Here is a 22997-nt window from a genome sequence, read left to right on the forward strand (position 1 = left end):
TGAAGCACAGCCAATGTGAATCTTATGCACTGCATATCATGGTCTTTTTTGAAGGTAGATGCCACCCATGTCTCCTAGCTGCTGCTGCCAGGGCTGTATGAGCCAGCCATGAAGCATTGGGGGGGGGGAGCCCCTGGGATTTCACCTATTCTGACTTAAAACATGCAAGACTTGGGGCCATTCTCTGCCTGTATTCTGGAAAACATTTTGGACACAGGGAAATGGAGATGTTTAAAGGAGTCCTGACGCTGAACTAGACAAACCCTGTTTGTGGGGTCCCAATTCTGTCCCACATAAAATCTCACAAATAATGCAAGCAACATGTTACTAAAATGTTGCAGACCGACCCTATTGTGATCATGGGTTTGCCTGACTCTAGGTAAAGCACGACTGTTCCTCTTCCCAGCCCTGAGCTGTATCACACCTGGAGGATCTTTTCTCATGTCTGCTTTAGCTACGACCCCCTTAGACATAGAACTATGTCTATATATATATATATACCAGACAGCAGATTTAGCAGCCTGAATAATCCACACACTAGCCTGGGCTTGTCAGAGCTGGGGAATTATACAGGGTTGGCTACAGTCAGCACTTGGATGGGAAACCACCAAGGAAGTCCAGGGCTGCTATGCAGAAGGCAGCAATGGCAAACCACCTCTGCTCACCTCTTGCCCTGAAAATGCCATGAGGAGTCATCTTGAGTCAGTTGCAACTTTATTATTTATTTTAATTAATTACAGGTGGCACAGATACACAGATCTGACTCATCACAGGCCCAGTCCTCCAGAAACTGCAACCCACCAAATTTTTACTCCCACCAGATTGCTAGCCAAACACAGGGAACAGACATCTCTGCCATGAAGAGTAGCAGCATGATTCATGTGACAAAGTTTAACAGATTTTTGCTCTGCCAGTTTCCACTGTCACCTCAAGAGAAGCAGCTCTTGCTGGCAAGCTTCCCACACTGTCTGCACGCGCAGAGGCAGAAGCAGCCTCCTTTCTAATCCGCCCGTCCTCTGGCTGGGGTGATTCATAGAAATGAGGGATAGCACTCAGCAGCTGGGACAATACAAAATCACTAACGTGGCGATAAACTGGGGATATCGCCAGGCCTGGATTTGTGTGTCGCCTGCTGACCAAAGTGAGTAGATTAGAGAGGGGAAGTGTTTCTGTTTGTCCACTTGTCCCCCGGGGTCAGCGCTGCAGATGGGGATAGGAAATAATATGATTGCTGGTACCGATATGGGGCTTCTTAGTCACGCCAGTCAATGGAGTGAGAACACGCTGTCTGTCAACAGAAGCAAGAGGCATTCCAGGTCTCATGCAGGATGGCCATTGGAATTATTGAGAGCTGCTCACAGATTCATTTCAGCAGGCCCTGCAGAAGAGACCTTTCGTCATGGACTGTGCCCAGAGACATCATCTGTCGAGAAACAGAGAAGAATCTTGTGGGGCCTTAAAAGCAGACTTACTGTAACAGAAACTATGTAAATCTATTTTGGCTCCAACTGATTAATGCAGCAACCCCTCAGGAACTAGTTGAGCAGAAGAGCTTGTTTATAAACGTCTCAAAATGTAAAATGTAGGAGTAGATATTAGGAGTGATATCTCTAGATCCTAAAGGGGTGAGGCTTGTAATGTTACATTAAAAGAGGAATAGCCAACTTGCCTGGCTTCTGGAATCCCTGTTCTCCAGAATCCACTCCTGACCACAGACTGGGGACAAGAAATGCATTTGCCCCACTAGTTCTTTCTGAGCGAAACTCTAGGCCAACTTTTTTTTGCTGTTACTTAAAATTTGATAAAGTCGCCAGGAGCCACATTCAAAAGCCTCATTGGAAACCAGATTTGTCCACCTGGATACCACTGAATCAATCTTTCATTCCAATATATATTCACTACAGCAGTCCAGTGTGGTGTAGTGGTTAAAGTGTTGGACTAGAATGTGGGAGACTCAGGTTCAAACTCCCACTCTGCCATGGAAACTGATTGGGTGACCTGGGGCCAGTCATGTACTCTCATGGCCTAGCCTACCTCACAAGGTTGTTGTGAAGCTAAACAACAGAAGGGAGAAAAGATGGAAGCCACTTTGGGTCCCTACTGGGGAGAAAGATGGAGTAGAAATAAATTATAGGCATGTAAAATCTGGGCATGAAATATTTTGATCACTTTTAAAAGCATTTAGAAGCATTGAGCATGATAATGACAATTCTCTATTTGAGAGCCAAGTGCCCTACTCCAGAACAATGTTCCCTCTAAGCTGCAGAGTCTTGTGAGCTACTGGCATTAAAGTTGTGAGTTAGTGCATAAATTAGTGTGCTCTGGGGCCATCCTTTCTGAGCGAAGACAAAAATGTGTGAGCTGGAAGCGAAAAAAAACTGAGCTAGCTCATGCTAACTCAGCCTAGAGGGAACATTTCTCCAGAACTACAATTCCCAGGGTTCTAGAGTGAAAGCGCCCCCCCCACAGGGCAGGAATAAGTCATGCAGCCCTGACTGAAACTGGGTCCCTCCAAGTTAAACAGGTTCATGGCCTGAGACAGGTTTCTGCGTTACAGCTTTATATGCCAGCTGACTTGCTCCTTTTTTATTGCCTTGTTATGTGGCAAGGTGCATACAAAGGTACCAAAACATTAAGCCGCCATAACAGTGTGTGTTTTTCCACAGCAGCAGGGGGCAGGGAGGAAGGAAGGAAGAGAGAAAGGAGCCAGAACATGCCTAGACAAGAGACAAAAATGAGTTGCACTTTTGACACACTGCTGGCTGGGGTAAAAATTAACTCAAACCTGGGGTGGATTTGTTCTCTCTTCTCAAGCCTCTCTCTAACAAGACCCATAAATTTAGAGCTTGGAAGGCTTTGCTTGCATGGATTAGAGAAGTGCAGCAGAATGCTAGGTGTAACCCTCCCGGTCCCTGCCCAGCAAAGAACCTTGCACTGAAAGTCTGGAGATATGGAACAAAGCTGGTGTTAATGAGTAATAGGGATAAATGAGAAGGGGGGAGGCAAACAGGGGTGGCCTTGGTAGGAAGATCCAGGGCTGCTGAGAAGGCCTGGTGGAGAGTTGCTGAGTCTGGAGTGCAAGGGTGGCCAAGGACATCTCAAAAATGCAACAATACTAACACTTTCAGTGATTAGTACCAAAGGGAAGACCTTGCAGCTGGTGGTAACCTCCCTGTTGTCCCCATCCCACAGCTGACAAGGACCACAGGTGGATAGCTGCATAGCTTTTCCCTCTTTGAGATTATGGATCTCCTGGGCTGAGGAAAAATAAAAAGATACCTAACCTCAATTTATTTATTTAGGTATTCATATCACACTTTTCTCCCCAGCGCAGACCCAAAGTGTCTTACAATAGCATTCTCCCCCTCCTCAATTTTGTCCTGTAATCATCCTGTGAAGCGGGGATACTATCACATATGTCACTTCTGCTAAAAACTGGAAGCGACAGGATAGATTCTCTAGCATTTTGGAAAACTCCATGGTTTTACCACTCTGCTTCTCTTGCTGGTTTGGCCTGGCAACCCCTACTATGAGGTAAGTTAGCCCTACTTACCTCACAGGGTGTCCTGTTGTGGGGAGTGAAAGAAAGGAGATTGTAAACTGCTCTGAGACTGAGTGAAGGATGGGGTATAAATCCAGTCTCTTTTTTTTCTTAATATCAGTGGCCTACCTCACAGGGTGGTTGTACAAATTTATTCACATCATTTATCACCTTTTTCCTCAATAGGGACCCACAAAGCAGTTTACATCATTCTCTTTCCCTTATTATCATCACAGCAATCCTGTGAGGGAGGTTAGGCTAAAAGTGTCACCATCCAAAGATCACACGGCAAGCTTAGCAGAACAGGGATTGCAAGCAAAGCACTCACCACAAACCCCGAGACAATAAAGTTCTCCAATTCTGCCCTTGTCCAATCATTTTGGGCCATCTTCCTACCAGGAAACAATACGCCAAGACTTTTTTTTATATACCAGAGAAGAATTGTGTTGAGAAGAAAAGCCAAAACCTGCTTTTAAGTGGCATTATGGTTGGGGAGTGAACAAGTTTAATAGCATATTTTGGGGCTTCTAAATCAAACCCATTTCTATTGCATTTTCATCTCAGTCTTTCTCTGAGGAGCTCAGTGCAGTATATCGGATTCTCCCCTCTTCCATTTTGCTTTCACAATAACTGTGCAAGACGAGTTAGACTAAGAGAATGCAGCAGGCCCAGGATCAACTAGTGGGCTTCATGGCAGAGTGGGGATTTGAACCCAGGTCTCTACAGTCTGAATCTGACCCTCTAACCACTATACCCAGGGTCACAAATGTTGTGCCCAAGTGTATTTAGACTGTGCTTGAGGTTGGTCATTGGAGACTTGATTGGCTATGGAGATTTTTTAAAATATTGCTTTGGAAGCAGCTGCCGGCACAGTACAAGCATCTTCACTGTGTGACGGAAAGTAAACTGCAGCCACCATTTTGTGGCTGGCCTCTGCTAGCCTCCAGTTGGGACCAAGAAATCCCTCATAATTACAACTAATTTCCAGACTAGAGAGTCAGTTTGCTATAGTGGTTAAGTGCGCAGACTGTTATCTGGGAAACTGGGTTTGATTCCCTGCTCCTTCACATACAACTGCTGGAGTGACCATGGGTCAGTCATAACTCTCTCAGAAATGGCTCTGGAAAGAGCAGTTTTGGTCAGAACTCTCAGCCCCACCTACCTCACAGGGTGTCTGCTGTGGGAAGGGGAAGGCGACTGTAAGCCGTTCTGAGATTCCTTCAGGTAGTGAAGGGTGGGGTGTAAATCCTATCTCTTATTCTAGAGAGATCAGTTCCTCTGCAGAAATTGGGTGCTTTGTAGGGTGGCACTGGACCCCACTGAGGTACCTGTCTTCCCCATTCTCCACCCCCAAATCTCCAGGAGTTTCTCAGCCTGAATCTGACTACCCAAGTCCCCCATCCCCCACCAGTGGAGACCTGGCAACCCTACTCTGCCTCCTGCAGCAGCCATTTTGTGGCTGGCTCTGCCCCCTGAGGTAGGCATTTTGTGGTTGTGCTGCCACTCTGTGTCAGAATTCCAAAGGTTCCTGCAGGCTCAAAAAGTTTAGAGACCCCTGCACTATACCATGCTGGCTATTTATGTTTTGTCTAATGTTGCCTTGGAGGAAATAGGCATCTGGAGGCTCAAATATTAACCAAAGTTGCCTCAAAGATAAGCCCAAATTGAGACTTGGCTGGATCCTTCTCCTTCCCTGAAAATCAAGGCTCAATGACAACCCCCTCCCCCAGTACTGTGACTTGCAGGGGAAAAGAATATGTGACTTGGGGCACTGGAAAATGACATAGGGTCTGTTTCCACTCTGCACATGATTTCCATTAAGGGTGTGTGTGTGAATTGAGTGAGCCTGACATTCTGTGCACAAAGCCACTGATACATCGAGTCTCTGGGGCCTCTCGCCCAGGAAAATTCTCCCCCAGTATTTCGGAAGCACCTACAAGAGGGCATTGATTAACACTGTTAGAAGCTTGGGCAAACTGCTGGCTTGAATTGCAGTCAGTTTTGCAGTTTGAATTGTACTTTGGGATGTTTTTAGCAGGAGCCTGTATCGATTAAGAACATACGATAAGCCATGTTGGATCAGGTTAATGGCCCATCCAGTCCAACACTCTGTGTCACACAGTGGCCAAAAAATTATATATATATACACACACACACACACACACACACATATATACACACACACTGTGGCTAATAGCCACTGATGGACCTCTACTCCATATTTTTATTTAACCCCCTCTTGAAGCTGTTTATGCTTGTAGTAAACATTGCATTTACAGCTTTGAATGTAAGATGTAAGAGTGGGCATTCCATGGCATGTCCAAGTGTTTTTTTAAAAAATGGATATGCTGTAACACCTTGCAAGCAGGGGCTACTGCAACTAACAGCTGCATCCTAAATTCCCCCCTCCTCCAGCTCTGCTGGAGCTAGTTGTTGTGCTATGGCTATTCTGCAGAGGAGAAGTGAACATAACTCCCTGGCAAGGCTCTCTGGCCACATAAAGATCAGAATGAAGTGCTGTCCTGCTGACATTCAGCAGTCATGTGCTGTCAACACTCCTATGTGTGGAACCTGCTGATGTGGCCAGCCGCTGCACGCTGAAGTGGCCACAGCTCCTGATGCCATGTAGCTGCTGCTTACACATAGAGTACTGGAAGGGAGAGGCAGAAGAGTAGCCAGCCCTCCCAAGGAATAAGTGCCAAAGATACTCAGATACAGTTTTCCGTCACCATCCTAAGCGCCTTCGGTCCAGGGCTTAGGATAAAGCTCCAAATGGGCCATTGAGGTTCTGCCTTGGAGAACTTTTCTGCAGATGAGTTCTTTATTAATTCTAAAAAGCCAGTGCTATGTAGGGGCTACAGTGATAGACTTCAGCAAGGAAGGTCCTGATTCAGCTTTCTCCTCAGCCATGAAACTTACTTGGTGGCTTTGGGCCACTCACTGTCTCTCAGCCTAACCTCCTTCACAGGATTTTTGGTTTTGTTAGGGTAAACTGGAGTGGGGAGAACTATATATGCCAACGCAATCACCTTGGATAGGGCTGGGAAATGCCTGGTGGTAGGGCCAGAGAAGGGCAGAGTCGTGGCACTCTGGGGAAGGAAATATCTCTCCCGGCCTTTGACGGTGCGCCGCTGAAGATGGCGCAGCAGGTAAAGAGCCTGGGTGTTTTACTGGAGCCTTCATTATCAATGGAGGCCCAGATAACAGCCACTGCCAAGTCAGCATTTTTCCATCTGAGGCGGGCGAGGCAGTTGGCTCCTTTCCTAGAGCGTCAGGACCTAGCAATGGTGATCCATGCGATGGTCACCTCAAGACTGGACTACTGTAACACTCTCTACATGGGGCTGCCTCTGTGCCGGACCCGGAAGTTACAGCTAGTGCAGAATGCGGCGGCCAGGCTGCTACTTGGTCTCCCAAGATGGGAGCATATACGGCCGGGGCTGCGCGGACTGCACTGGCTGCCGATTGTATACCGGATCCAGTACAAAGTGCTGGTCATTACCTTTAAAGCCCTATATGGCCAAGGACCGACTTACCTGAGGGACCGTCTCTCCCCATATGAGCCCCAGAGAGCACTGAGGTCAGTAGGAAAAAACAGATTGACTATCCCTGGGCCAAAAGAAGTTAAACTTCAAAACACCCGCACTCGGGCCTTTTCCGCCGCGGCCCACACCTCTGGAATCAGCTCCCAGAGGAAGTGCGGGCCCTGCGGAACTTAGACCAGTTCCGCAGGGCCTGCAAGACCACCCTGTTTAAACAGGCGTTTATCAATGACTGAATTACAGGTGCACAACAAAGGAAACGCCAAAATGGTCTGGTCTAGGGATCCACCACCACTACACCATCTGACAGACATAGCGTCAGACAATAATGTTTACTGCCAGACTTAATAGTGTTAGATTTAGAAATGTTTTAATTAATTATTGATTGGTTTTAATGTGATTTTAATGTCTTATTATTGTATTGTTCACTTTTAAATGTTGTTAGCCGCCCTGAGCCTGCTTCGGCGGGGGAGGGCGGGATACAAATAAAATTTTACTTACTTACTTACTTTGGTTGAGGACTGAGGGCAGGTAGGATCAGAGGGATGAAGCTCCAGGGAAAGACAGCTGAGAATAGCGGATGACTCCCCCTCCTCAGTAGAAGACCCTATTGAGAAGTTCTACAGTAGCCTGGTAAGAAGGGCAAAAATGTGTAACAGGAAAAAGCTGCGCTCAGCTTCTAAACAGAAACAAGGTCTCATGAAAGCACTAGCGAGACCTTGAAAATTCAAGATCCCTCCTGGATTAGACCAGTGGTCCATCTAGCCAAGCACCCTGTCTCACGCAGTGGACAACCAGTAACTCAGAAGAGCCAACAACAGGCAGATAGGCAGAGGCCTTTCCCTAAAGTTGCCTCCTGGCACTGGGATTCAGAGTTTTTGCTGCCTCTGAATGTAGTCACAATGGGTAGTAGCCACTGTGTCAAGCATGGCTAATTCTGATCAATAACTGATGGTTTTAGGGCCTGGCTAAAAGCAGGCCTGGGTAGTATCCTAGAGAACCAAATGTTGTTAGTTTATTATTCTTCCTGGCTCTTCTCTTGTTTTATGACTGTTAATTAGAGGGAACAAAGCAATCAGCACCTTCCTATGAATCCTTCTCCAGGAGGATGAGCCATCTGGGCATTGTAAGGTCGAATGCCTGATAACGCCCTGGGAATGTATGTAGTTTTGATATTCTATGTGTGAACGTTCCCCTGCTTCCCCTCCCCGTAGGAATCCCTTTGAAGTGTATCTTAAGAGTTGTGTATCAATGTATTGGTTTCATTCTTCTCAAGCAACGGCTTGAGCCAAAGTATCGGTCTGTCAATAAACGTAGTCTTTGTATCAACTTCGACTTGTCATTGAATCCGTATGCTTGACATTTTGAAAAGAATCCTTTTTGAAGCTTAACCGCCCTGGCTACTTTATAACCGAATGGCTGAAAAGATTCCATGAGGTGGTGAGTTTCACGAACCTGAAGACGGGGCGCCCGTGCCGTAGCATGTACTGGACGCCCGGAGAGGACCAGGCTCGCCTCTCCAGTTCCAACAGCTCCTGGTCACCCCCCGGCAGTGGCAGCCGCGGACCTCCACCACCATGATGGACAAAGCACCGGTGCGGAGAAACGCCATCCTATCCAGACACATGCGCCGGTGAATATGGCCAACAAAGGGGGTGATAAGCCGGGACCGGTGGAGCTGGAGGAGTTCGATACCATCGTGGTCGTTCCCCTGCCAGACGGTGATCCTGATTCGAGGGAGAGGGATCCAGAGGTCCTGGCCCCGAAGGAAGAAGATGAGGTGGCCCGCAAGTTCCATGCGATGGTCCACAAAGAGGTGGAGGATGTGGCCAAGGAACTGCGGGACGAGATGCAGGCGATGACCACTTGAATGGCGGGGAAGATCACCAGGGAGATCACCCGGTCCCTGGGACTGCCCAGACCCGAGAGGGTTCACCCACCTCATCCGGGCAGGCTGCCGGCAGCCCCGGGGGCACCGCCGGCCACTCCACCACCTGCAGGACCGGCACCGAGACCGGCAGCACCTCCGATGCCCAGGGAAGGAGGCCGGGGACGGGATAGATAATTTAGATAGATCATTTTATTTGTATCCCGCCCTCCCCGCCGGAGCAGGCTCAGGGCGGCTAACAGCATCATTTAAATTCCAACTATACAAAGAAAGGCAAAGAAAACAAATTACATTTAAACATTAAAATTCTGATTAAGTTTAAAAATTAATTAATTAAATTAGTAAAAGTGCTAATGCTATTTGTTCTTTTATGATGGCGGTTATCATTAGCAATTTCTTTCTTCGTCAGCGAAAGCCAGTCGGAAGAGGAAGGTCTTGCAGGCCCTGCGGAATTGTTCAAGATCCCGCAGGGCCCGCATTTCCTCTGGAAGTTGGTTCCATAGGTTCGGGGCTACAGAGGAGAAGGCCCGATTACGGGTGCATTGCAGCTTCACCTCTCTCGGTCCGGGAGTAGTCAACAAGTTTTTTCCGGCTGACCTCAGTGCTCTCTGGAGTTCATATGGGGAGCTGGATGCCACGTTCGATGGGGAACCGGAGGAGGTGGAATACTTCATGATCCAGGCCAACAGCTTCATGCACTACTGGGGAAACATGTTCCCCGATGAATTCAGTCGAGTGGACTACCTGGGATCAAAACTGAAGGGGGCCGCCAAGAGATGGTACGTGAGCCTGTACGAAGCCATGAGCCCGGAACTGGACTATGTTGCTACTTTGGCTTTGATGGCCCAGTACGAAGACCCCCCGGGCGTTAGCGACCCTGCGTGATGTGCAGCAAGGATCAAAGTCGATTCGAGAGTACACTGTGGAGTTCCAGGCCAACGTTGCAAAGGTGAGAGGGTGCAGGGAGCTGATGAAGATTGAGCATTTCACCAGGGGGCTGAATGCTGGCATACTGAATCGAGCCCTTACCCAAGCCAGACCTACCACGCTGGTGGGGTGGATCCAGCTGGTGGGCGAGGTCGAGACCAACATGAAACGGGTGGCCATGCAGCGCCAGCAGCAGAGTGGCAAGGGGAGCCGAGATCCAAAGACGGGGGCCAAACCGGTGGTGAAGAAAGTCCGAGGAGGAGGCGGCAACGGGAAGGCTGCGGGGTCCCGCAAGTGTTTTCAATGTGGAGACCCCAACCATCTGTCCAGCAATTGCCCTAACCCCCCTCGGGCACCTCTGAGTGCGCCCAAGCCGGGCACCCTAGTGCCGAAGAAAACACCGAGCCGCCCTAAGGAAGCGACGAAAAACAGCGCTGCAACCGCCGGGGAGTCGGAGGACGATGCCCTCATCGCTGACAAGCTGAGTGAGCTGTTGTGGATGGATGAGCCGTCGGGAAATGAGGACGACCTGCTCTAAAGGGTGCCAACCAGCAGGTCACGTTGGAACCGGCACCACTCAGGGTGAGAGTAACGGGGTCACTGTATTTTGTACCAGTGAAACTGTTGAACAGTAAACTCAAAAGATCTGTACAGGTGAGAGCCCTGATTGATTCAGGATGCAATCGGGACTTAATCACCCCTAAGTTGGTGGACGCCTTGGGGTTGGCCACCATGGCTCTGCCCTTCCCCATACAATTCTCACAAATGGACGGGTCGGTGATGTGGGGAGAGCCCTGTGTGCTAGAGACTCAGTTGGTGCCTGTGGGGATCAAAGGGCATTGGGACCAAGAAACATTTGTAATCGCCCCCTCTTGCTCATATGATGTAGTCCTGGGAGTGGGGTGGTTGGCTAAACACGAGCCAAGCATCCAGTGGGGGGACCAAACCATAAAGTTTGTTGACCCACTGTGTAAGTCCCACCTTTGGAGTCTGGACTGGGGCCCACAGCCCCCTCCTACGAAGGAGAAGGTCTGTTTAACAATGGAAGAGGTCCCAGCTGTTCCTAAGGCATACCGGGACTTGATGGGGGTGTTTAGTGAGCAGGGAGCAGGCAAGCTCCCCTCCCCCCACAGGAGCACCGACTGCGCTATTGAACTGATACCAGGGCAGTCGCTGCCTAAAGCTAAACTATACTCCATGGGCTGGGCAGAGATAATGGAGTTACGGAAATTTCTAGACTAGAATTTGAAATGGGGTTTTATCAGACCAGCGACGGCCCCCCACACTGCCCCCGCTTTATTTAGGAAAAAGAAGGACAGCAGCACGCTCAGGCTTTGCACGGACTTTCGTGGGATTAACGGGATTTCGTCATCAAATGCCTACCCCATCCCCCTCATCAAAGACTTGTTAAGCACGTGTCCGAAGGAAAGATTTTCACCAAACTGGACTTAAGGGATGCGTACTTTAGAGTACGCATAAAGGAGGAGGATGAATGGAAGACGGCTTTTAATACCCCCATGGGACAATTTGAGTATTTAGTGATGCCGTTTGGGCTACGGGGAGCGTCAGGGGTGTTCATGAATTTTATCAATGATGTATTGCGGAAATTTTTGTTCAAGGGGGTGGTGGTGTACCTGGATGACATCATTATTTATTCACATGATGAAAAGTCTCATGTAAATTTGGTGAGGGAGCTATTGAGCACCTTATTGAAGCATAAGTTATACGCCAAACTGTCCAAGTGTGAGTTCCATAAGACCGAGTAAGATTACCTAGGGTTTCGGGTGTCCGCACAGGGGTTGGCTATGGATCCGGCGAAGGTGCAAGCCATATTGGATTGGGCTCCCCCGAGGACATGTAGACAGCTACAATCTTTCCTCGGGTTTGCAAATTTCTACAGAAACTTCATTGTGGGGTTTGCCCAAATTATGCTCCCCCTCACAGAGTTGTTAAAAACGAGGGGGAAGGGACCCGAGGCAAAGTGGCCGGGAGCCCGTCTAAATTGGACACCGAAATGCCAAGAGGCGTTCGACAAACTCAAACAGCTATTTACTAGCGAACCGGTCTTGAGTCACCCTAATGAGTTGCGGCCCTTCATTGTGCAATGTGACACCTCCGATGTGGCCGTAGGAGCCATTCTCATGCAGATAGACGAGGAGGGGAGGCTGAGACCCTGCACATATATTTCCAAAAAGTTCTCGGCAGAGCAGAGGAACTGGTCGGTGTGAGATAAAGAGGCATTTGCTGTAACTTATGCTTTGAAAACCTGGCAGTCGTGGTTAGAGGGGGCCAAAATACCTTTCAAGATCTGGACAGACCATAAGAACTTCCAGGCTCTCACCGGCAGGAGAAAACTGAGCGAAAAGCAGATCAGGTGGGCAGGGTTTTTCTCCAAGTTTGACTTTGTGCTGAAGCATTTTCCTGGGTCCAAGAATTTCTTGGCTGATGCCCTCTCTCGCCTACCACAGCACAACAGCCAAAAGGAGGAGGTAGTAGACTCTCTAGTTCCCCCCTCCCAAGTGGCTGCAGTAGTGACGACACGATATCAGACCAAGTGTAAACGGGAGGGATGGGGAAATGAATGGATGGCTTTGGAGATCGAGAAGGAAGGGGACAACCGACTGCGGGAAATTCAGAAGAAAGAGGATGGGTTGTGGTATTGGGGGAAGTTGTACGTCCCCAAAACCATGAGAGCAGAGGTCCTACAGTTTTGCCACTCAAACAAACTGGCCGGTCATTTTGGGTACATGAAGACACTCCATTTGATTAGTAGGCAGTTCTGGTGTCCCTCCCTAAAGAAAGATGTGTCCGAGTTTGTGGCCTCCTGCCCTATCTGCATAATGGAGAAAAGGAGCGGGGGGAAGCCACCTGGACTACTAAAACTACTGACTACCCTGGTCGGTAGTCTCAATGGACTTTATTGTCGAACTGCCGCCATCACATGGCAATACAGTAATTCTGGTGGTAGTAGACACTTTCTCCAAACAAGCCCACTTCATTCCTTGTGCGCAATTACCAACAGCTAAGAAGCTGGCCTATCTATTCCTCCATTATGTTGTTAAACTCCACTCATTCCCGGACAAGGTAATTAGCGACAGGGGCCCACAATTCGTTGCCAACTTCTGGCGGGAGTTTTGTAAATTATTGGGGATGGAGCAAGGCTTGAGTTCCGCCTACCACCCTCAAACCGACGTGCAGACGGAATGTGTAAATGCCTTGTTAGAACAATACCTACGATGCTATATAAATCATCACCAGTCAAATTGGGTGGACTTGCTCCCATTCGCTGAGTATGGTTACAATAACAGTGTGCACAGTTCCACCAAAACCTCCCCCTTTCAAATCTTAAACAGGTACGAAGGAAGACCTGCCCCGACACTACCAGGGGGGGAGCAAGTAAAGTAGCCCAGCTCATTCGATTAGTGGTGGGGGAAACTGAGTGAGGGTTGGAAAGCGATTCAAGAAAACCTGGAGTCTGCAAAAGAGGTGTACAAAAACCAGTACGACACGTCCCATGTGCCCGCTTGGGACTTTAAGGTGGGGGATTCAGTATTCGTGTCAACAAAAAACCTGCCATTGAACCAGCCTTCCAAAAAATTGGCTTATCGATATCTAGGCCCCTTTAAGATCAAACGGGTGATTAACAAGGTGACTGTAGAATTGGAACTACCTAAAATGTTTAGTAAAGTACACTCGGTCTTTCATTGCAGTCTGCTCCAAAGAGACCCCGGTGCTTCTCTTTGGCACCCTCGACCAACAGCTCCACATCCTATCCAGATTGGGAATCAGAGTCACCATGAGGTTCAGGAGATTCTGGACTCAAAAATGAAACAGGGGACATTATATTACTTAATCAAATGGAAACACTTCCCTCCTAGTGAAAATGAATGGGTAGCACAAAAGGATGTATTAGCCCCAGATTTGGTCAATAAGTTTCACAGAAGATTCCCTCGAAGACCGAGAGGTTAAATTTGGGGGGGGGGGCAATATGTCAAGCATGGCTAATTCTGATCAATAACTGATGGTTTTAGGGCCTGGCTAAAAGCAGGCCTGGGTAATATCCTAGAGAACCAAATGTTGTTAGTTTATTATTCTTCCTGGCTCTTCTCTTGTTTTATGACTGTTAATTAGAGGGAACAAAGCAATCAGCACCTTCCCATGAATCCTTCTCCAGGAGGATGAGCCATCTGGGCACTGCAAGGTCGAATGCCTGATAATGTCCTGGGAATGTATGTAGTTTTGATATTCTATGTGTGAACGTTCCCCTGCTTCCCCTCCCCGTAGGAATCCCTTTGAAGTGTATCTTAAGAGTTGTGTATTGGTTGTGTATTGGTTTCATTCTTCTCAAGCAACGGCTTGAGCCAAAGTATCGGTCTGTCAATAAACGTAGCCTTTGTATCAACTTCGACTCATCATTGAACCCGCATGCTTGACACACTGAGAAACCTATACATCATTAATCTGTCTAATCCCCATTTAAAGAGCCATTCCCTCCTCTGCAGGCCTCATCTATGCCTCAAGGATAGTTGTCAATTTATGCAAACATAAGCAGATCCATTCCGTTAAAGGACTGGTTAAAACTTGCATAATCAACCAACTGTGATTTCTCTGATGAGGTAGCAGTCTATGCCTATGATCATCACGATATCTTCTGCCAGTGAATTCCACATTTTAATCACTCATCGAGTAAAGAAGTACTTCCTTTTGTCCATCCTGAATCTATTGCCTTTCTGGTGCTCCATGCTGCAGAGGTGAGGTTGGCAGGGAAGGAGAGCTCCAATGGTAAGTGGGGCTTCTCTTTGCAGATCAATCCAGAGTGATGCAGCAGATCTCTGCTCCAAAACATCTCCTTGAAACCAAAATCCTTTACGGCTGTTCCTTGAACTCAGCAAAAGGTCAGCAATACTTCAGGCTGGCTGCTGCGTCAGTCCACAGAGCCTAAAGCCGCTTTGCTTCAAAGTGGGGACCAAGCATTCTGCCTAGCTAAGAAACGAACAAAAGGCCTTTAGTGAGGCGCACATGCCAATGCACAGTGGTCTATCGTGCAAGAGAGCCACAGGAGGTGCTGGTTTTGTGCTCATTTGGGGGCAGTGCATGAACTGAGTCCTGGGGTGCTTCTTGGATTCATGCCATTGCACCGAAGTGCCAAACCAAGAGCATGGAAAATGAGAGGCATGCCCCCAAGAGACACATACATAACAAGCTCCTCTTAAAGCAGAGGACAAAAAGTATGAGAGGTGTCTGGAGTGTCCATGCATGAACCTTAGGTTGCATCTTCACTTTCTAACACCACTGCTTACTCTTGGTAGAGAGTGGGAGGATACATAGTCCCAGAAGATATTCCAGCAACAGAAAAAACAGGCTGGTAAGGGAAAACCCCAGGCCAACCTTTTCCCCCTGCCATGTTCTAGTCAACTGTAGGCTTGCAATATAGCTGGGTAGAAGATTCAACATGGGGGGAAGATTGTCCTAGTATTAGCAACAGGCTGATGCCCAATTGATGCTCCCCCCCCCCCGTTGTCTCCCTTGCATCTTTCTAAGTATCCATCAACTGCAAATTGAGCCCCCCCACACTGTCTACCTTGCATATTTCTATGCATTTATTAATTGCAAATTTAGCCTGCCCTCTTTAACATTTCAAATTAGCAAAAACCAGCTCCTAAAAGCAGCTCTCTCATCCCACAAAAAAATATCTGCCTATACAAAATTCACTCATTTTGTTTTCAACAGAGATGCTGATCTGGGCTATTCAGGCCTCTGGAGAAGATGCAGATGGAGAGGCCACCAAGAAGCCTTAGTGTGGAGGGCACTACCAAGACACTGCTGCTGGCTGAGATATGCTAGAAAAAAGATGGCAGTTCAAGAAGCTAGCTATGATGAAAGGATTACCTCTGTTGTCATGCGTAAGTGGGCAATGTAAATGGAGACACCACATGTCTGGGCATACAGATCTGTGCAGAAAGCCATTTGTAAGTCTGCAACCCCAAGAATACAGAGAAGCTTCCTGAGCTATTAGAAGATGCTCTGGGTAACAACAGGGACAAGATGCACAGCAGATCCTTGATCACCAGCATCATTAGAAGGCAAGCAGCTTGCCAGGAGAAGCTGAGTCATGTACACAAGCTCTTCTTTCCAGCCACTCTTGGCAATCTCCTTTGCTACACCTCTCAGTCTGCTTATTAGCCAGGATGCTGATACATTCTAAGGGGCTCTGAATTTGTCTTGTATAAATCACGCACATGGATTCCACTACAGACTTGCTTACCCTGGATAAACAGCGAGACCTTTGCTATCCAGGCCGGACAGGTGAACTGTTAAGGTGCCCAATATTCAGGGCAGACACTTCTCCTCCGGGCAGTTTCTTTATACCCTGCACTCTGGAATGTTCTGTACTATTTTAAAGGCTCCAATTACATGTCTTACTGAAAACACACTCAGAAGAGCTGGCTGTCAGTCCAAAACTCTAGCTTTAGAGGAGCCACTGGAAAGCCTAACCAGAAGCTAGACAGGAATTAAGGCCCAGCAAATTCCCACACAAATTCCTACTGGTCTAGAGAACTCTGGACTGAGATTTGCCACTTCTTTCCCCTTTCTGGGCACATCTACCCTAGACATTGAAAGAAGTCTGAAAGAGGTTTAGTCCTTCCCTGCCTAAGCAAGCACCCTTTGGCTGGTGTGGTAGGCATTCTTGATTCAACAGAGGATGTAGGTTCCTAGGGACCCTTGGGCAGAACCACAAGAGGCTCAAAAGTGCAGAGGAGGGGCTAACAGCTGCTCTCAGCTGAAGGCAGGCATATTTCTGCCAACTTGTCTGGCAAGTGTGCCTTAAGTCCAAGCCAAGAGCGATGCTTGCTGCAGTACATTTTCCCTTTGGCTTGGTTGGACTCTCAGTACAGGGACAAGCAGCAGCACAGGACAGGAGATGTATGCCCTAACCCTAAGCTACAACCAGGTCTGTGGAACCTTATCTGCCAGCCCAGAGGTACCACAAACTCCTGCTGCTTGGGCCATGTAGCACCCATATTCAATGCCATGTCCAAGCCCCTATCAGGAGTCATGTGGGTGCTGTCTTATTCTGGGGCATTCTTGGTCTACCATTCACCATCTTGGTGATCTGCTCCAATGGGTAGCCTGTGTGTGTACAAAAGTGATGTCAAGTAGCAGCTGACTTATGGTAGCCCCTCATGAGGTTTTCAAGGCAGGAAACTAATAGGTGGGTTGCCACTGCCTGCCTCTGCATAGCGACGCTGGAATTCCTTAGTGATCTCCTATCCAAAAATTAACCAGGGCTGACTCTGCTTAGCTTCCAAGATACAACCAGATCAGGCAAGCTTATGCCATTGCTGCCGTAGCAGTTTGAAGTAAGGGAAAGAGGGAACATTTTTACACTGTGGGTACATTTAAGCATCTCTAAGTAAGATGCCACAGGCCATAACAGTTAAGATAGAGCCATTATCACACAGAGGAGCTGAGTGAACGGCAGGCTTCTCATTCGCAGAGGGTGTGGCTCTTGTTCCACCTGCTGATCTGTCCCTGTAACCTGGGGCATAGCCTGAGGCCTGTTTGCATCCAACAACTGCTAATTAAAAGTAGGTTGGCAAAGCGTCCTGAGTTTCATTGCATCTTGAAGTCCCTAAAACAGAGGTGGGCAAATCCTACTCACACTCAGACCCCAGGAACTCCATTATCCCCCTCCATAATTTCCCCATAGGGATGCAAGCTTCAAGTCTTCATCTTGGATTGCAGCTGTTACTAACCAGTAATGTGTGATATGGGAAAGCTGAAAAAATACCATCAGTACTGGTGATCTCTGTAGTCTGGAACTTAGCTGTAGCTCCAGGATATTTCCAGGCCCCATCTGGTGGTTGACAACCTTAGCTGTTACTGTTTTCTAACATTATAAGCCACTTTGAGTCTGCATGTGGTGAAGGTTAAGAAAGTACCCTGAGGGATAAACAAATTCTAAGGGTGGCTAACATGGACTGTTATAAACCTGGGGCCCTCCCAGAGAAGATCCCCATGGCTTGGAGCACCTGTCCCAAAAGTACATTTTTTACTTAGCATGTTCAATGAGAAATTTAAACACACTTAATAAAGGGATGATTTTTTTAAAAGAAAAAAAGTATTGTCCTAATTAGAACCTGAACCTAGATATTGAAAAGATCCCCAGTTCCAGATTATATAGGTAACCTCCGACTCCTGGCACTCTGTACATGCTCCTAGGCACTCTTGTTTTTTCTCGAAAGTGTGTTATTAACTTCAGGTTGCTGAAGTAACCACCGTTTGATTCAACCGAACCCTACTCACACTATCCAGGCATTAAACCTAAATCATTTAACTTTGCGGGACTGTAGACCTGCTTACCTCAGAAGGCTCCGCGCTGAAAAAAGTCCCGGGGCTGAACGGCTCCAATGCCCTACCTGCTCGCCGCTTCCTCACCTCGCAGGGGATCACCTCCTAGCCAAAGCCGGGACCCAGTCCGGGGAAGTAACGACTTGCAGGCAGAGAGCAGCCGCTCGTGCGCCGGGGAGGCGGAGTGTTGGAGGAGGGGAGCCTCTCCACACCCCGGCGCGCTCGGCAGGCCCCGCCCGGCTGCCCCACACACCCTCCCGTCCGGGCGAAACTTTCCCCGGCGGCTGCTGCTGCTTTCGCGCCTGGCCGATCAGGGAGATCCGAAAGAAGGGGACGAATTCTAGGGCAGACGCGGCGGGAAACGCTCTCTCGGGCTGCCAAGGGGGGCAGAGCCCCACTCGGAAGGCGCCAGGGAAACTCGGGAACCGAAGCGCAACCGACGGAGGGCCCCTTTGGCGAGGCAGGGCGCACGACTGAGGGACTCACCTCCATGGGGATCCCGCCTCCTCCCGCGGCTCCCCCGGCCGGCCAGTGACCCCAGCCGCGAAGGAGGACCGGAAGAGAGGGGGGGCGGCGGCGTGCGCCTCTCCGCCGGGAGCCAAGCCCTCCACCCCGCCCGCTCGTCTGCCTGCCTGCCTCCCTCCCATCGGAGATGGCCGGGAAGAGCGCACCTGCGGCGTCCCCCGACGACACCTGGATTTCCTCCGAGAAGGGGAGCGCCTCCCCAGCAGCTTCGCCCCCCAAGAAGAAGAAATCCAAAGGCGGCTCCTCCAGCCTGCGCAGGGCCTTCAGCTGGCTGCGGGGCAGGCGGAAGAAGAAGCAGCAACAGCAGAAGGGCCAGGCTGGGGCGCCCCCCGCCGAAGGGAAGAAGCAAGAGGGGCGCCCTAAGGCCAAAGGTAAAGGGAGCGCCGCGGAGGGAAGGCGGGAGACGCGCTACAGAGTGGTGCCGGGGCTTCCTGGAAGCCACGCCCCCTGCACGGCTGGGAGTCCTTGTCTCGGGCGGGGTGGGGCTCTCTGCACATGCTCGATAGACATTTTTGGGGAGGGGTTAGGGTTAGTTTCTCTCTTCTTCATGAGCAGGACTTTAGGACTGAAACCACGTCCAATTTTGATGCTGACTTTAATCAAAGGGAAGTTTAAACTTCTCTCCTAGGCTGTGTTTTAGCCTGAAACTTGGCGTGCTGTAGGCTGAGTTTTTCTAGGACACGTTGCCAGGCTATTCCCTGCTGCTGAGAGCCCCGTCCAAGCTAAGCCAGGTGCACAAATGTATGCCAAAAGTTGTGTGCATAGCTCCTGCACATTGTTCATGCTGCCTGTTCACACGTCCTTTCTGCTGAAACTGGGGTCTGGGCTGTGAGCTCCTTAGGTTGGACTAACAAGGTGCCCACTTATCTCCCACTTTCTCTCCACCTGCCAACCCTGTGGCCTTGCCTGGCTTGAAACAGCAATATTGGGCTGTAGCCTTCCCTCTATTTCAATGTCTCCCCTCCTTTTTAAAAAAGTTAGCTTTACACATCATTTGGACAGTCCTCTTCAGGTGAGCTGGTGCTGGAGGCCTCCAATGCTAGGCTAAGGGGAGGGAAGGGGAACTGGATGCCTTCTGACTGTTATGGGTGAGCCCAGCAGGCTAATTCCTGCCAGCAGCAGAGCCAGGTGTGTGTGTCCCCCCCCCTCCCCATGGTCTGAAACTCTGTCTTTGCCAAAGGCTACTATTGGTTCAGTGGGCATGTTCCTTCCCCAGCTGAGTCATGAGGTCAGAGATCCTGAGAGGAAGCTGGAGCTGCTCCAGAAGTCTCCACTCACTGGGAGGGGTTTTATGGAAGCTTCTGTGGCTCAGAACCCACACGCGTTGGTATCCATTGTAGAGTGAAGGGGGGTTATGGTGGAAAGTAGGGTGCTGTGCTTCTGCTGAAGGATCTTGCTCCTGGAACCTTGAAATGCCCCTCCCCCAGGTTACCATGATGTGTGGGTTTAAGCTGCTGGGTTTTGTTAGATTGCTGCGGTCAATTCCTGCCATTTTGGTGCAGGAGGAATAGCTGAGTAGGGGATCCTGGTTTGTGCAGTCTGATGAGCCACAGTAGCTGTAAGTGGCTCTGGCAGATGGAGACTCTAGCATGCATGGACAAGAGTTGAAAGGATGATGGGCTTGGAGGTGGCATAAGACCCACTCAGCCTGCTTGGCCATCCTGGTCACCAGTGCTGTCCTGTTTCCCTGCTACTTGGCCTGGCAGGCTAGAGGCAAAGCTGCACTGATATGTGTGTATTCTGAAGAGGGGCGTGCTCATATATTTTGGGCTTGACTGAAGTCAGCTTGCCAAAAAGGCTGGTCTAATCCAGTTCCCAGCCCCAAGATGGGAGCTGGGAAAGAAGGTCACAGGATATCCTGAGTCAAGGGGAGGGACGGTGGCTCAATGGTAGAGCATCTGCTTGGGAAGCAGAAGGTCCCAGGTTCAATCCCTGGCATCTCCAAAAAAGGATCCAGGCAAATAGGTGTGAAAAACTTCAGCTTGAGACCCTGGAGAGCCGCTGCCAGTCTGAGAAGACAATACTGACTTTGATGGACCAAAGGTCTGATTCAGTATAAGGCAGCTTCATATGTCCATATGTCCAACCTGAAATTGTGCACCCACCTTGAGTCCTTTATCAGAGAAAGGTGGGTTAAAATGGATAAAATAAATAGATACTGAGAAAATACTTATGTGCCAATGCTATTCCTCTGGCAATACCAAAATTACTAGATCACAATTGTAGTTCTCTGTACCATGGTCAGAGAACACCAGATTGGGATGTGTGTCATTTTCCTTCTGGATGTGCAGTCATGTCAGGATGGTATCAGCTGCTTGACTTCCTAGACCAACTAGTTCTTCCTCAGTAGGGACATCTTGGACAAGATAGCATCACCACAGAAAAAATAACCTCTTTAGAAAAATGTTGCGGAGGCCTTCCTTCTCACCATTGCCACAGAAAGCTGAGGAATAGACACTTGTGGTCAAAATGTGTCCATCTTCTTTTACCCCTAAAATTTGCCCTCTGAGGGTGCAACTTCACCTTGTTGTATGGAGCAGATGACCTTATAGCCAGCCATTGGGCAACATCCAAAGTGAATACCTCAGTAGAGTGGAAGCATGTTTGGTGTCTCCTACTCATTGTCCTAGGATGGTTTCAGGGCCACTTCCCAGCCAGTCAGGGAAAGAGGGGGCACTAACCCAGAGGAGCATGCCTAATTGTGACATTTGACTTGGCATTTCCACACTGTCTGGATCCTGTTTTACAGGTATCTCTGATATTGCAAGTGGCCAGGTATTTTTTTTTACTGGAGTCTTTGTGTGCCTTTTATAGAACTTGGCATTTGTCACACTGAAGAGTGCACAAGACTTTTGGGGCATATTGTCAGGGAAGCTTCTCTTGGTGCCAACTTGGCAGTTTCATGCTGCTCAAGAGAGATCCCACTAGAAGGAGAAAAAGAGTTGGCTTTTATACCCCCTTTTCTCTACCTGAAGGAATCTTAAAGTGGCTTACAGTCGCCTTCCCTTCCCTTCCCCTCCCCACACCAGGCACCTTGTGAGGTAGATGGGATAGAGGGTTCCGGGAGAAGTGCTCTGAGAGAACTATGACTGGCCCAAGATCACCCAGCAGGCTTTATGTAAAGGAGGGGAATCAGATCCAGTTCTCCAGTCTGCCGCTCTTAACCACTACACCACGCTGTTTCCCACACCAGTCCCAGTTTGCTCAGCCCTTGCCATGCGCTGCCTCTCTTATGGTAGCATCCTGCTTGCTTGAAGACCTTTGCAGTGTGTGCTAAATTGGAGCCTGTGGTTCCAGCAGCCTCCTTCCTCTCTGCCCTCTGCCATGTGTCAGTTGTAGACCAGCCAGAAAGCACTCACACATCCATGGTAGCTTTTCCAAAGCCCTGCACCCTGCCTCCTCTGTCTCTTCAGGCTTCTGAAGTATTCCCCTCAACCCATGCAAGGTGTTGCATGTAGCCCCTGCGCTCTCAATGCTGGACTTTGTAGTAAGAAGCCCAAGAGGCAAGGTGAATATGAGTCAGCAGTGCAGCAGCACTACTATTAGGAAGAATGCAGGATCTGAGTAATATGTGGGAGGAGCCCATACCCACCTCCACCCCAGCGTTGGTCAGGCCTTTGAATCCTGTATTCCATTCCAGTTGCCAAGCTTCAAGGCAGAGTGGCAAGCGTCAGAAAGAATCTGAAGAACAGTGACCAACATGATTCAGAGGTCTGGAGAATACGAGGAAAGGCTGAGGAACTGCCTTACTCGATCAGAGCAAAGGGTCATCTAATCCAGTGTCCTGTTTCTAGCAGGGGGCAGCCTGAAGCCCCTGAGGAGTGTGGCAGGGATGGGCTATCCCTCTGGCTTGTCCAGGGCTTGGGGGAGGCTTTGTACAGCTCGGAGAAGAGAAACCTGTTGCCCGGGAAGTCTGACTGCTGCTTTCAAGTACATGAAATATGCATATGTAACCTTAAGAGCTTTGGGATCAGTTGCTCTCCTTATCAGTGGCTTATCTCTTGTTGACAAGACAAGCCCAGAAAGATTTAGACTTCTCCAGGGTGGAATGGCAGAGTTGTTTGGCAGGCTTCTTCGGATGGGGGCGGTGGAATCTTACTCTCTGGAGGCCAAGTGCTTGGTTAGGTGGATTCATCCTTGAAGCTGGAAGATGGGCAGGAGGATCTCTCCAGTTCCCTAGATATCTCGAGTCTGGAGGCAGTAGTTAGCTTAGGCAGAGATT

General features: G+C 49.1%; 1 protein-coding gene and 1 long non-coding RNA gene across 2 annotated transcripts in view; one reads left to right on the forward strand and one right to left on the reverse strand.

Moving 5' to 3' along the window:
• Positions 1-697: 697 nt before the first annotated feature.
• LOC132586403 (uncharacterized) lies at positions 698-19266 on the reverse strand. Its single transcript, XR_009556360.1, has 2 exons — positions 18922-19266; positions 698-1423 (listed from the first exon to the last, which is right to left on the reverse strand). It is a non-coding gene; the product is annotated as an uncharacterized LOC132586403 (long non-coding RNA).
• The window catches only part of NHSL3 (NHS like 3), a 104750-nt gene continuing 100144 nt past the window's right edge, over positions 18392-22997 (forward strand). The window contains exon 1 of the mRNA XM_060258451.1: positions 18392-19146. Coding sequence (XP_060114434.1) covers positions 18903-19146 — 244 coding nt within the window. The 5' untranslated portion in view covers positions 18392-18902. The remainder of the gene's footprint in view (positions 19147-22997) is intronic.

The sequence above is a fragment of the Heteronotia binoei genome, chromosome 17 (genome assembly GCF_032191835.1).
Source record: "Heteronotia binoei isolate CCM8104 ecotype False Entrance Well chromosome 17, APGP_CSIRO_Hbin_v1, whole genome shotgun sequence".
In the NCBI taxonomy this organism is placed as follows: Eukaryota; Metazoa; Chordata; class Lepidosauria; order Squamata; family Gekkonidae; genus Heteronotia; species Heteronotia binoei.